The sequence below is a fragment of the Mustela putorius genome, unplaced genomic scaffold (genome assembly GCF_011764305.1).
Source record: "Mustela putorius furo isolate JIRA1106 unplaced genomic scaffold, ASM1176430v1.1 tig00003901_pilon_pilon_pilon, whole genome shotgun sequence".
NCBI lineage: Eukaryota > Metazoa > Chordata > Mammalia > Carnivora > Mustelidae > Mustela > Mustela putorius.
In genome coordinates, this window is record NW_025422049.1 from 7,596,828 (window position 1) to 7,612,038 (window position 15,211).

General features: G+C 40.9%; 1 protein-coding gene across 3 annotated transcripts in view; it reads left to right on the forward strand.

The window, feature by feature from the left end:
- Nucleotides 1-12,495, forward strand: part of LAMP2 (lysosomal associated membrane protein 2) — a 39,312-nt gene extending 26,817 nt beyond the window's left edge. The window contains exon 9 of one of the 3 annotated variants that reach the window (XM_045068239.1): nt 10,110-12,495. In XM_045068239.1, the coding sequence (XP_044924174.1) occupies nt 10,110-10,252 (143 nt within the window). In that variant the 3' untranslated portion in view covers nt 10,253-12,495. Of the gene's footprint in view, nt 1-485; nt 2,976-7,328; nt 7,838-10,109 lie in introns of those variants that run through there. The other 2 variants (XM_004762063.3, XM_004762062.3) reach the window with 2 other exon arrangements.
- Nucleotides 12,496-15,211: the final 2,716 nt, after the last annotated feature.

Genomic DNA, 15,211 nt, shown 5'->3' on the forward strand with positions numbered 1-15,211 from the left:
CTTGTGTAAGCTGGGCGAGGGGTGGAGGGAGAGGAAGAGAATCTCAAGCAGACTCTGCTGATCTCGAAGCCTGATGCAGGGCTGGATCTCAGGACCCTGAGATCATGACCTGAGCCAAAACCAAGAGTCAGATGCTTTAACGGACTAAGGCACCCGGATGCCCCTCTTCACTCCTTTATTCTGGAAGGGACTTATAATATGAAATACATACACATACGTATGTATTTACTCCTAGATATAAATGAGTATGTGTGTATTCATATATATGAATATACATACACAAAAGAAAAGACAAATAAGTTTAGGATTTTAATTCTAGAGCAATCCATACTTTTTTGTAGCTTTATCATTGAAATATACCTGTCTTAATTCCTTAAAGTTGATTTTGTAAGAGCATTTCTGACTTTTGAATCAATATCTTTTACTTTTGGACATTCATTTTTTATTATACTCATTATTTGTTACACACTTTTTCTCACCTACAGCCCAGGAGTGTTCGCTGGACGATGACACCATTCTAATACCAATTATAGTTGGTGCTGGTCTTTCAGGCTTGATTATTGTTATAGTGATTGCTTACCTAATTGGCAGAAGAAAAAGCTATGCTGGATATCAGACTCTGTAATACTAATCCGTATGTGATCTCTGTTACGATATAATAAAGCAAGTACAAGTTCCAACATGGCAGTACTGTTCAATTTCAGGTATATTTAGTTGCAGTTCTCATTTTAGAATGGGTGGTGTGAGGGACTTCAAACTTAATAAATAAAAACACCATGAAAATACCAGCTACAAATTAGTCACCTGATTTTGGTTTCCTCAACCATGGAATTTAAAACTGTTAATTTCTGTGGCAAAAAGCATGTGTAAAGTCACCTGGATGATTGACTCCATTCTGTTATCTTGAGTTAGGATTCGTGTTTTCACTTTATGTATTCTGACTAAAAGCAAACAGTTTAGGAAAAGCAGTTTTCAAAAAGAGATTCTTTTTTCCCCTGCATGTAGTCCAAATTGAGACTGTGCATCCTACAGTGGATTTGTACTTGCTCCTTTTGTATTTTTTTGTGATTCTGTTTGCAGGTTAACTTAGCGACTTTGGCATTGCTGCATATTTGACCTATGAGAGTTACGCCAGTAGATTCGCATAGAGTCTGGTATTATGTTCTTAGCAATGAATGCTTTTCTAATGCCTTTTGAATATACTTGTATTTGATGTGGCTGTAATGACAAAAGGTACAAAAGCTGTATACATTTTGGAATAGGTGTTAATCTTGTTTAATCCTTTAAAAAAATCTGGAATTTTCTGTCTTTTAAATGGCAAGACACAAGACTCCAACTGGGCATTTCAGTCTATTTTCTAGGTGCTTTAGAGATAATTGCTAGGCCATGCCAATTTGGGGCATTAGTCCTTCGTACCTGTAAATTGGGCTTTAGGTACCCTGCTAAAATGAATGTAGTTTCTCTTCAGCTTTGCAGTATCTTTGCTAGTGGTAGGATGTTGTATTCTTTTTTTTCTTTTTTTCTTTTTCTTTCCTTTTCTTTCTTTTCCTTTTCTCTCCTTTCCTTTTCTCTTTCTTAAAGAAGAAATGCCAGGAAGTCCTAGAACTCGGCTAAAGAAGCGCACTTAGCAAGTAACCCAAAAGTCTTGGTCTTCTCTTATCCCATTAAAAAGTTGTTCTTTGTTTCCAGCTTGCATTGACACTTACAGCATTTACTAAATTGGCTTTCACCATTAAATGGTTCTGTGCTAATCAAAACTTAGCATTATCATTGTTCATTATGGTAGAATCATTATTCATTCATGTACTTTGTGATCGGTTTTGTGCCCTGGGAGATGCACCAGTTGTCCATTTACTGTGCACTACCTAATGTTTATATGGGAAAGCAAAACATTTCAGCTTGATAGTTAACACATAGGATTTCGCACTGCTTCCAGGAGATCTTCTTTTTTTTGGGTGTTGGAATGGCTGAGTAAATATTAAAGAGTTGTTAATATGCACCCCTATATGGAAGGTGCTTGTGTTTTGGAGGTGGGAGATGATGTGCCCCCATATTCACTAGAAAATGGGACATCTGGGTTCTAAACAATTACTGATGTAGAATAAATTTGGTAGCTTAGCTCTACACACCACACACACACAGGCAATTGCGTGCTAGCATGTGTATGTCTGTAAGTATCTTTCAAGTTATATTGGAGTGGTAAAAATTTTCTTCCACTTAAATTTGCTCTCTGCTTAGAGTAGCCTGAAACTCTTACTGGCTCAGAATCTGATTCCTGACCAGCCCCTTGATACAGCTACATTGAGCTGCATTGCCAGCTTAAGGCACCTTTTGAGGACTAAATAGAAATCTGATTTTTAAAACTTATTTTTTACTTAAATAATGCTCTAGTGTATGATTGTTAACCTTATATGAATGGGTAATGCTTAGAAGAATATAGACGTTAGATACTTCTCATGAGTCGAAACAGAGCAGCCTTTTTTTTTTTTTTTGAAAATAAAAATTGGAAGCACAAGCAGATGGGACTAGCTTAATGCTGTTCATGTTTCTAAAAGGTTTTACATTTAGATTATATACCTAATTCATATTAAAATACCTCTAATTAGCACTGTTTATAGAAACTCTGACTTCATTGAATATTTTTGTATTTTACATGGGCCAGTTTATATACTCTTATTTACACTGTTATTTCCTGTAGCCACATGTTCTTTGTACCTTTTGTAGTTTTGTTCATTTTACTGGGTTTATACCTTGATGGTCTAACATTGCTATCTGGTTCTGGGTGTTTTTCATGTCTCAGCATTTGTATAAAGAAACTGGTCCATGTAAATACTTTCCATGGTTTTTTTTTTTTCTTCAAATGTTTAAACCACTAGTCGATGTATGGTGTTTCTCTTTAGATATTTGCCTGTCCATTTGCTTATTAACATATTGCTTCTGAAACAAACAATAAAGATTCTTTTATTTCTTAAGGATATTTGCTCACATTTTTTCCTGTTGGTTAAAGTAAAAATTTTGTATGCTACATAATGACAATTTCTTCCAAAAGGGAGAATTTTAGAAAAGCTTAGAAGTGGAACTAAATTATTTCCAGAATATTCTGTGTGTTAACCATCTAGAAAAATGTTCCTATGCATAGATAGGTCTATACGGATGCTGGGCTGGCTAGAATAAGAATCACCTGGGAAGCTTGTTAGAAAAAGGCACATGCCGGGCTCCATTCCTAGAGAATTTCACTTAGCAGGTCTGGGCATGTGTGTGTGTACAAGCATGTGCCTGCGTGTGTGAGCACGGGTGTGCACGTGTTTGGGGGGGGGTTGCGTAAGGTCCCGGGTGGGATCTCTGGTGTGTAGATCAGAAAACCAGTGATCTAGAATATGTATTTCATAGGAAAAGCTTGAGAGTATCTCTTCATTCACTTTCCTCAGCCCCTCTCAGTTGAGGCTGCTCCTAATAGGTGCGCGTTGCTGCCACACCGACCGACCCGGCTGTTGATCTAAACCCAAATAGGATTGTGTGCAGTCACTGTCCGATCACCCTAAAACAACTTGAACCTTCCAAGTTTGCCATAGCTTCCCACACACAAAAACTTGGCAGCCTGTCTAGTAGCTTTCCTTTGACCTCTCCGCTTAAGCTCCCTGACTGCCAGGTAATCCTCTGAACTCCCAGCTCTACAACTGGCCGCCATGGGACTTTGGCCAAGCAGCTTAACTTCTGGGGGTCTCCGTTTCTTCATCTGGGGGCCCACCGAGGTCTTTATAATCCTGTTCCTCTTAATTTCTGTGAGTGATAGTTTCCATTACAATGAAAATTTGAGGATTTTTAGAAGGAATCTGATAAGCTACTAGTTAAAATCAAGAACATACTTTATATACAGCGTAAATGTGCCATCTGAAGTTTCTTGCATGTTTCAGGAAGAATTCTTGTAAGACTCAGATATTTTTAAGATGATAGCATTTCATCCTCATTTCTTTAAGTAGATAAAGTTACACTGTCTTGGGCTCATCTCTCTCCCACCCATATCCTTTACTCTGGTAACTAACTTTCTGCATCAATAATTACCGTATCTTGTTTTTAAAACTAGTAAAAGACATGTTTGGGTCATACTGAGTAGCTTCAATTATCTTCAGATTCATGTCCTATACTTCAGTTTGACTGTAGATCTAAAAGGTATATAATAAGATGTCACATAACAATATGACTCTTTTTTTTTTTAAGATTTTATTTATTTATTTGATAGAGCCGAAGGCAGAGGCTTAACCCACTGAGCCACCCAGGCACCCCAAGAATATGATTCTTAATGCTGATTCTTCCAAATAGAAATTTTGACACAATTGGCAAAAAGATGAATTCGTTTTATATTTTATTACAAATGTGTGTCTCAGCTTTCCAACTCACACTGAAAATTATATCTGAGAAATTTCTGAGCGAACAGAAAAATGAGGATTAACAGTATTTTTAATCTTCATGAAACTTTACATTGACATTTAAATGGCCACGAAACTTTTATCCTTAAAAATCCTCACTGCTTCTGTAATTAATCATTAAGTTCTTCCACAAATATACTGTCCCCCCCCCCATACTTTCAGTTTGGTTTCCAGTGTACATTATGCAAATCAGGTGGAAATGACTTAAAGAATGAGATTTTCTTTACCTCAGGATGTGATCCTATTAAAATTACTGTTTTCCAAAATGTCTTTCCATTACCTAAAGAATTTTTAAAGGTTGAATTCATAAAATCAATAGTTATTATAAATTAATACTTCACATACTAATTGAGAGCATTTTAAGTAAGTGACAGCATCTAGAAAGATCTTTGTATTAGTGGAATTGCCTTTTTGATCTACTCTGGGAATATTTGTCTTACATGAAAGCCTTATTGGCAGTATTTATGAAAGTTGTTTCAGTACTAGGTCAAATACCCAATTTGGGAAAAGGAGGACTGTGAATCCGTTGCCAGAATAAGAAATTAATCTACTAATGAATTTTTTAAAAACCAAGTTACATTAAATCCAAGGCATAATACTTTATGGTTCGTGTCACCTAACGGTTTATGTGGTGGGTGGTAATTTGGGAAATTGAAGGGGAGGAGTCCGCTAACTGGGTGCTCTTAACACCAAGACATCCGGCAGTCTCCGCTATCCGGATTTCTAACAGAACCAAGAAGCAAGTAAAAAAGCTCACTGAGCTGGCAGCCAAAGCTGATATCATAAAGTCCATAAACTCCAGGATTGCATCTTGTTCCCAGTTATTACGCAGAGGCTAGCAAAAGCCTGGCACATTTCTTAAATGCGGGCACGATCAGAATTGCCTGGCAGCCTATTCATTCTTTCTTTGACACAGTTCTAATAAGCATAATTATCTGATTTATCCACCCCTGGTAGATTGTGAGCTAGGAGGAGAACTAGGGCAATAAGAGGCAAGGACGTGGGAATCAGAAGTGGGGGTTCAACATCCCAGCTGCCTTCTGTCTGCAGGCGCCACCCCTTCCTCCTCTCCACTCTCCCTGGCTTTGCTTCTGGGAGCCCATTTCACCTACCTCCTGGGAGACCTCGGACTGTTGGCTTTGGTCCGTTGTTTGTGGCTCTTGCCCTCATTCTACAAATGCATCTGAGTCGCTTCCACCCTGAAGATAACACTTTCTAGACCCTTTTGTTCACCTTCTGACTCCCTCCCTTGTGCGCTCTCTTCGCCAAACTTCTCGGGATGACCACTGGATGTTCCCAACCCAAGTTCTTGGTCTTCTAAACAATCACTTCCCATTTGCTCCTAAACCAGCAGCGATCTGCCTCACAGCCAATACCCTCCATGTCCACAGACCCCGTGGCCTCTACCCCCGTACTAATCGAAACTCCCTTCCTTGGCTTCTGTGGCACCATTGTCTACTTGCCTTTTTCTTTTTCTTGCTCCTTTATTCCTCAGATAGGAGTGTCCCCAAGGCTTGTGTCTCTGAGCCTTTTTAGATTCTGTTTGCTCTTGCTGAGAAACAAACGTGTCCCTGGTTTTTACGACCACTCAGGTGAATCATTTTTTTCACTGCCACCTGGTTGGGACACAGGCATCTGAAGCCCAGAAGGTCCAAAACTGAACGTCTCCCTCTTGCCGTTACCCCCCCTGACCTTTCCCACATGCAAATAACTACCAAAAAAACTGAACACATACATTCTCCCTCCAGTACTCCCTATTGGGATGAATGGCACCAGTATCTACGCAGTCACTCAAGTGGGGAATTGGAAGCCACTGGATCACCTCGCACCACTCCTCCAACACCCATCTGGTCCATTCTGCCTTCTCATTGGATCTATCTGTCCCTTTCTGCATCTGCGCTTCGTTCTCACAGGTCACTCAGGTCAGGACCGTATTCTTGGTCCTCTGGCCTCTATCAGTAGAGGCCCCGCCTCGCTTCCAGTCTCCTGTTGGAATGACTTCCGCCCTGCCTGAAATCCCACGGTACTCTTTCCTCCCATCAGTGTAAGGCGGACATACGTAGAGCCTACAGTGCCTTTGTGAGCTGGTCCTAGTACCCCCTTCCTGCCTCTTCCAGCCACGAGTATCCTTCGGCCCGTGCCAGCTCTGCCTGCATTTCCCCTCTAGCTCGTTTTGTCTGTGCTGTTTCCTGTCCCTGGAACGCGCTTCCTCCATTACCTGGGTGGTGAATTCCTACTCGTCCTCAACAGCTCAGCTCCAGTGTCCCCTCTCAAAGTATGTCTTGTGTAACAAGGCTGAGTCGAGTATCTCTCCGAAACACTTCCGTGATGCTTTGTGCTTTGCCTGCCCCTGTGACAGCACCTTTCCAAGACTATAACCACTGCTTCTTTTGTCTGACTCATGCTGGACGCAAGCCGTCACGCCAGCTGACCCACGGGTGCGGGGCGTGGAGTTCGCATGTCCGCTTGGCGTTGTTCCGTTTCGTTCGGTTCATTTCATGAATACCCCACGGTCAGCGGTGTTCCGGGCGCTGTGCTGCTGCTACGTGATCCGCAGTTTGCCCCCCGAAAGCCCACAGCTGATCATCAAGGAAAGATTCATTATATTTACCCATTATCTTTTGTTTAGGGAATCTGGGAAGTCGGTGATCAATTGAAAATCTGTCATTCATCCCAAATGACTGTGTTTTGTGGGGGGGTGGGGGTGGGGAGCGGGGTACCTAAAAATGTATAATTTGGTTCCTTGGAGGATCACTTTCGTGGAACCTTTCATTCGCTGGTGAGGAAGGCCGAAGCCTGATGGCCGCGGTGTCAAAGGCAAGGCTGTGTGTTAACAGAACATTTGCGACTTTGAAATTGTGTCATTGTTCCTGTTCTCAATTGTCCTTTCTCCACGTCTAGCTCAAGACTGCAGTGCAGATGACGACAGCTTCCTTGTGCCCATTGCGGTGGGAGCAGCGTTGGCAGGAGTACTTATTCTAGTGTTGCTGGCTTACTTTATTGGTCTGAAGCGCCATCACGCTGGATATGAGCAGTTTTAGAACCTGCAGTCTGATCGATGACATAAAAATACACGCGCATGAGATTTTCTTGCCTCTCCATCTTGAAACACGTTGCTCTTTAAGATTGATCATGTTGAAACGGTAATTCTGAAATCAGTCCCAGCATTTTGAGAGAAGTCTCTCTGAATAAAAACTGTTCTCTTTTCCCAGCTGAAAATTAAATACTGTATTCACTGGTCCTGAAGACAAACTGGTTCAAAACACATCGGTGTGCAGTGTGTTAAGGTCTATCCTAAGAGGCCTCAGCCAGATTTTGGTCCTAAGATGCCTTAAACTTATAAACATGGCCGTTATAAGAATAAAATATGCAGTTGTCTCTCAATGGAATTAATAAATTCTGTTTCACCACTGGTGTTCTGTTTTAATGTATGAGAACTATCCTGACTGAAGCTCACCACAGTACTTTTGTGTATAGTTCATTAAATAAATGTCGATGTGACATAAGTGCCCATCAGATATGCTCAAACTTGGTTTTCAGTTGAATGTCCTCAGGGCCATCAACATTTTTTAGGTTATATGACTTTTGCTGTTTTCTTTGAGTTCAATTTAAGGATGGAGTCAGTATCTCAGGCTTGTGATTTTTTTCCCTAGGTAAAAAACAGCCCTAAGGGGCCACAGCAGAACTTCAGCTGGCTTCAGAACTAGAGTTTTAGAAAAATTGTTTCTTTTTCAGCAGTAGAGACTGAGAAGATGCAAACACATGTAACCACTTGCCTTTTTTCCCCCTTGTGTTTTTCTCCTCTTTGGATGCCTGATTAGCATTGAAAGATAGAAATATTCTATGAACTAATTAGGACAGATTGTGTTGTGTTTCTCTACCTCATCTTGTTGATCTCTAGAGCATTAAAATCTATTTAGTGTTGTCATCAGACTGCTACTTATGAAATGTAAGCTAACAGCAATCTCGGAAGGGAGGCAGTGAAGCATAGCAACTAGGCTCTTGCTGCTTCATGAAGGCCCCCGTGGGGCAGAGCATAGATGGGGAGCGGGGGAGAGAAAAGCTGTTGGCATGAAAATGAGCTAGATAATCAGCCTCTATTGAAGCACCCTCCTTGCCATGAGGGCTGCTCAGATACTGAATGTATAGACAAATAAGAAGGAAGCTTAATCAATGGATTGGAGCAGACATTCACATTGAAGTGATTATTTTATTAATTCCTTCTGTGTATATATTGGCTTGTTCAGAATTTCTGTAACCCACTGATTACAGTATCTTGGTACCCAGCTATCTGTCTTTCCTGAAGGCTTTCCGTGAAATACGGTGAATCCTTCCAATAAAGGCTATGGTCGTTCCTGAAATTCATGTACTTGGAACCTTAGCAACTCTTTTTTGTTTGTTTTGTGTTGTGTTTTTAATGAATGACAAAAGTGCAAGAGGAGCAAAAGATAAAATTAGAGGAAAAGGGGCAAGTTATCACTCAGTCATAAATCACACCAAGTACCACATCTTGTGCATTGCATTAGGCTTATACTGGAAAGGGCGTTAAAGATTATGACTCTAACCCTGTAATTTCACAGGAAAGGGAGTGACTTCATAGAGGTTACATATCTGGTGGGCAGCAACACCATATTAGCATTTTGATAACAATTATCCCAAGGAAATCTAGTCACTCACTAGTAAAACTAGTTTAAACGTGAAATTAGGAGATCAGAAGGGGGCTTTGAGCTTCTGTACTAACTACTTTCAGTAACTAACGCGATGTCAATTAAGTAATTTTTGAAAGCACTGAATATTGGCTTTTGATCTGTTTGCTACTTCAAAACCTAACCCTTGGATGGGATCACAGACATGGCAGGAAAGGAAAAGGGAAAGATCACCTGTTGACCACCTGATGTGTGACAGGTGCTTTAGAAATAGAACTGTCTTTAGTCCTCAAATACCTTAAGTACAGGCATGATTATCCCCCTTTTACAGATGAGGAACATGAGCCCAGTTTCAGTAACTTGACCAAAGTCCTTTAGCTAGTTATAGAAGTAGTCGAGATGCAAAGTCGGTTCTGTCTGAGCCCAGAGCTCAAAATCGACATACACACTGCCTTCCTGGCAGTCCCAGAATGGACTACGATGTGTTGGATTCTATTACTCTTCTAGGTCCCTGCTCAGCTACAAATAATCACGTATAAGCTGGCAAGCTAATGCCCATGTGGGGGGAAAAAACTATACTGCATTCTCTTGATCCTAAGTCCTTTTTAACTTAAATTTTACTACTCCTGCAGAATTCTTATTCCTATGTTGATGATCATTGTGGCAAGGGAGAATGGGAGTGGGAAAACATGCAGGCGGGGTGCTAAGTGTAGATGATGGTTCTTTCCCACAGTGTCCTTAGACAACAAAACATAGAATCTTCCCATGTTAGGCGAGCACAGATCTTGTTCGTCCCTTCTGCTTTTTGTACTGAGGAAATTAGGTATCTGAGATGAAGTAATAATAATGGGAGATATTGGAGGATTGGTTCCTTAGAAATATTTGGATGGATATGGAGAAAATACGGACATAGAGGTAATGCTGTCAAAGACTAATCTGTGTTCACTTTTGAAATGCTTTATTTCTTGTTTGCTCGTTGCTGCTTAATTGCCTGCCTTACTAATTTCCTTGCTCTCTGTCTGTTCTTTTCTAACAGCTGAAGAATGTTCTGCTGACTCTGACCTCAACTTTCTTATTCCTGTTGCAGTGGGTGTGGCCTTGGGCTTCCTTATAATTGTTGTCTTTATCTCCTATATGATTGGAAGAAGGAAAAGTCGTACTGGTTATCAGTCTGTGTAATCAATTAAACCTAGTGCTGTTTTTTTGCTATCAGAAGTTAGATTTCCATTGGCTAGATGCCAGGAAATTCTGTGCAGCCAATTGTTTAAGATCTGCTGACTAACCTCAGTGAATTGCTAGCTAACTTGGGCATGAGTAGCACTTACGTAAGAAAAAAAAGTATTAGGACCAATTTCTTCTTTTTTTTTTTTCTATTTTTTTCTTCCTTTGCTAAAGTGTTATCAGAAGAAAAATTGTGGCTTAGAATTTGTTTTTTAGTAAATAATGATTTTAAGCCTCTGGATTCAATTACGAAAGCATTTTTACTGAAGAATAATTTTATATGTTGCAGCTACTTGTGTTTGCTACTTTGGTTGACAGTGTTTACAAAATCAAAGCTGTTAGAGAATTTAACTTGCTTGGGGAAATAAATTCAAGAACATCCCTGAATTCCTTTTCGTTGGTGGCAAGCAGAAAATTTGGTTCATAATAAGACTTCCTTTCCTCACCTCCTGATCAGGATTATTTAAATCTGTTTAGTATTATTCTGTTTAAAAAAAGTGAGAAAGAAATGGCTTCACAATATGTGCTTAATAGCAATAGTCTGCCTGTTTTCTTCATTACCGTTAGTGGCAGCTATATTTCAATAAGGATGTCTTTTTTTTTTCTTTTTGCCTTCTGGAGTTTGGAATATATCGATTATCTCAGACTTGATATTTATGCTGAAGGATCAAGTAAGATCTTCAGCTTTTTTTTTTTAAGTATTGCTATAGGATGGGTTATGGTTTTTTAGGGTTATAATTTAGATTTTTTTTTTCCCTTAGAGCCTTAACTTACTCAGTGAATTCATCCTCCACCAAAAAACCCCCCCAAAACATTTCTGTACTTTGTGGGTCTCCTGCACTCTCCCATTGCCTATATGAATAAGTTCTAATTGACATTTTTCAATGTATTGATTTCTTTTTTTCTTGCAGCAGCAAGTGCTAACTCTAGAGGCTAGTGGGCCCTGAAGTGTCCTCAGTCAGATGGCTGCCTAGTCAAAGCTAGACTGCGATTACACTGTAAATTTGTTGATCTTGATAGAGACTTACATCCCGATAGGGACCTCTCACGGCTCTGGCTTCCAGAGTAAGGTACTGGAGACCGTTTGTCCCAGAGCCACTTGGTTGGCTAGGCTGTTGAATTGCCCTTCGATTTGGAAGCGCAGGGCTGTATTTCTCTAGGGCCCAAATGGCTACTTTGCATAACTGTTATTAGTATAAGGCAGATGTTGATTTTAACCGGGCTGTTTTTTCTCTAACTAAAAACAGAAGTCTCCAAAGATCTGCCTTCGCCTCGGAAGTGTTCCATGGATTACAAAATGAAGCCTAAACCTTAAATAAAGTTAGTTTGCTATTAAATCCAAGGATTCAGTCCCAGTCTACCTCTCAGCCCAGTGCAGTGCTTGCCACTGTGTTGTTGCTGTTAACTGATGCCAGAACTCTTTGCCAATAACTAGAATTAGAAATTTTGGTTAAAAAGGAAGAGATTTCATCAAGATCTTTCTCTTCCAACATGGCATAGGGTTAGACTGCTCAGTTACATCTCCCTTAGAACTCTCCAGCTCTGACTTGCAGATTCAAGCTCTCCTCTATTTGCTAAGTATAGAAAGTTTTCTTTTAAAATGTTCTTGTGTGAAAACAATTGCTTCTTTGTTATTTGGTCAAAATGATGGCACTGTAAAGAACAGTGGCTTCATTTCAATAAATATTTTTGAGATGATTGGGAAGCCAGATTATGTAAATCAGCTTGTGTCCTTGCTAAGTATATGAACTGGAAATTCAGATACATAGAAAATGAAGGCTTCACTTAAAAGTTTCCTACCTTCTCGGTAGGAGACTAAGAGCACTAATTTTTCATTAGGTATCATGGCTTTATCTTAGGTAATTAGCAGATGTGTTTAATTCTTGCTTGAGAATAAAGATTAAAATGCAAAATATTTGTGGAGGGTTAAAACAAAAGCTGCTTTAATTCCAATAAAATATGGGAAGGCCCCAGATCTGTGAACTGAGGATTCAATTAGTTTTGCTCACTGAGTTCATTTTTCCGTCAGTATGACAGTGGATCACACAGTAGGACTTGGAACTCACAGACAAAAAGGATTGCTTTTCACCTAAGTTTCTTTGGAAGAACTGATGTTTGCTGTGACCTAAAGTTTTGGCTATATCAATTTAATGAACTAACGGAACTGGCAAAATAAAGCATACTGTGGTATTCCTGTTTAATCTGATTCGTGTGATTTTTAGACGAGTGGGTTCAGAGATAATAAAGGTTACACAATCCATATCACTATGGATAACTTCATTTTTACTCCGTGTGCTCAGCCTTAAGAGCTTGGATTGATTTGCATGATCTAAGTTCCTCAAATTCTAGTCTCTTGGATTGTCAGTAGGAATCCTATGATTTCATAGGTCTGCAAATTAACCCAGTGCCACCGGGAAGAAGGCATTAGGGACCTTTAGTATAGACACTTCAACTGTGGGGGACTATGTGGTCATGAAAATTCCAGGAAAACACTGAAAAGAAAATGTGGAAATCAAACATATAAGAGCTTCTGAATAAATGGACTTCCAGCATGTGTCTGTTTTTCCTTAACAAACAGCACTCATTGTGAAGTTCATTCCATTCCGAGCAAGATGTACCTCCGGGATATGGCAGGGGCAGCAGGGGAGAAGCTACCTGTTTTCCACAGGTTCCTTTAAATTTCTTGTGACCTAGTCTGATGCCCACATGTTCTATCATTGGGTTAAATGACAACACATTCCTTTTTACGTTGGGCGCATTGCGGGTGGCAGATGAAATTGAACACTCATTCTCGCTGTAGCTCCTGAGTAATAGGGCTTCGCTTTCTATTAGACATTTAATGGCTGTTAATTAAGTTAAAAAAAGAAAAAGGCCTTACCTGCATTTGAGGGACTGGCAAGGGTGTTCTAGGTAGAAGCTGTCTTCACTGACTATATTTCACAGTTCCGCACCTCGTGAGACCTCGGAAAAAAACAAGCACTTGGACGTGGCTGACAGAAGAGTGGTTCTCTCTACGTGGTGGGGAGGGTTACTGTGTATCTCAAAAGCCCACTTGGGGGAAGAAAAAAAGTCAACATGGGGGTTCATCTTTTTAAGCCCAGTGTGTCTCCTCTGTCTAGAACTGTCTTTCGGACTCTGAGGAAATGTTTTCTTTTCGCTTTGCTTTTACTCTCTGTGTATATTTTGATGGCAGCATAAACTTGAGTCCCTTTGTTTCAAGAGATCTGCGTAAGATACAGGAAGCCTCTTGGAACACGATGCATTTTTAGTAGGAAAAAGCTATAGTGGCTGTTAGCCGTTACAGAGCCGTGCACTTGACACACGTTATTGCATTTAATTCTCGCAGCTACTCTCTGAGGTAGTGCAGTGTGGTTCCCAGTTCACAGATGACGTGACAAGCTTGGCTACTTAACCAAAGTCACACAGGAAGTCAGTGACGAACCTGACATTTGAGCTTAGCTCTGCCTTCAAAGACCATGCTCTTAACCACTGCGCATTCTGGTTTCTAAGGAACAATAGATTTTTAAAAAACAACAACCATATGCCTTATATTAAATGGTTAGAGAAATCTGGCTCCTGTACTCTTCTATCCTGTGTGTGGTCATCCTAGAAATGGTCTTCAATATTCTTAAAATAACTTGAGTTTTGTCCAGCCCACTCACGGGGCAGACGGATGCTGTGGCCACACGGCTTTTGAAAGATCAAGCCAAGGCCCGTTTGTGCTGTGCCTCCTTAGTAATGGGAAGCCCTGAATGTCACTTTCTTCCAGAGGAGCCTCGTCTAGTTTATTCTGATCACGTATCATCATTCTGCCCTCAAACTGTTCTGCACCGTGAATCATTTTGACTGTGCATTAGTGTGTTTAAGAGACTAAATGGAACTGTCTCTCTCCTCACTTTGCCTAAATTAATGCCATCCCTCCCCCAAGCCGTCCCCCAGCTTTAAGTGCCCTGTAGCCATGATAGCCAGAAGTCCTTTCTAGGTGGTTCTGAGCTCCGATATGCGGTTCCTGCTTTCAGATGTAGAACCTTTTCGAGAGGATTTAAGGAAATCTGTACCCACATACTTCAAATTTCCAGCCCCCTCTGCAGGGTCCCCCTTTCTCAGCCCATCCACTGCTCTTCTGTACTCACACCGCTCCAGCCAGACCGGCCCTTGGGCTTTTCCTCCAAGTCTATAAGGGTGCTCAAGGCCCCCCGCACCTGCTCTGCCTTAACCTGGAAAGTTCTTCCCCTAGCTCCCCTCAAGGCTCACCCTGCCATCCCATTCAGTTCTCTTTTCAAATGCCCCCCAGCCAGTGCCACATTCCCTGACCACCGTAAAAATAGCACCCCCTCCCGCCTCCGCTTCTCGCTCCCCTTCCTCTGCTTCACTTACCGCTCATCTCCTATCACCATCTGCAAACCACACATTTTGCTTGTGAATCTAGGTTTTATGGATGGCTACCCCTACAAGGGAAACTTCCGAGAGCTGGAATTTTTGCTATGTTTACTACTCTGTCCCAGTCCGGAGAATGGGGCCTGGCACATCGTTCACACGGAATAAATAGTGCTTGAGTGTATGAGTGGTCATCTTGTGTCCTAGCTAAACATTTATTATGCACTTACTATTTTATTTCACCAATTCTAAGATGCAATCCGTTGTAAGATAAATATGCCAATTAAACTGGTTGTGAAGGGCTCCGGGGTGGCTCAGCCTGTTAAGCGTCTGCCTTTGGCTCAGGTCATGATCCCAGGGTCCTGGGATGGAGCCCTGCATCGGGCTCCCTGCTCAGCGGGGAGTCTGCTTTTCCCTCTCCCTCTGCCCCTCCCCCTGTTTGTGCTCTATCTCTTTCATGTTCTCTCTTTTTCAAATAAATAAATGAAAATCTCAAAAAAATAAAATAAATAAACTGGTTGTGAGGACCCTATTGGTGCC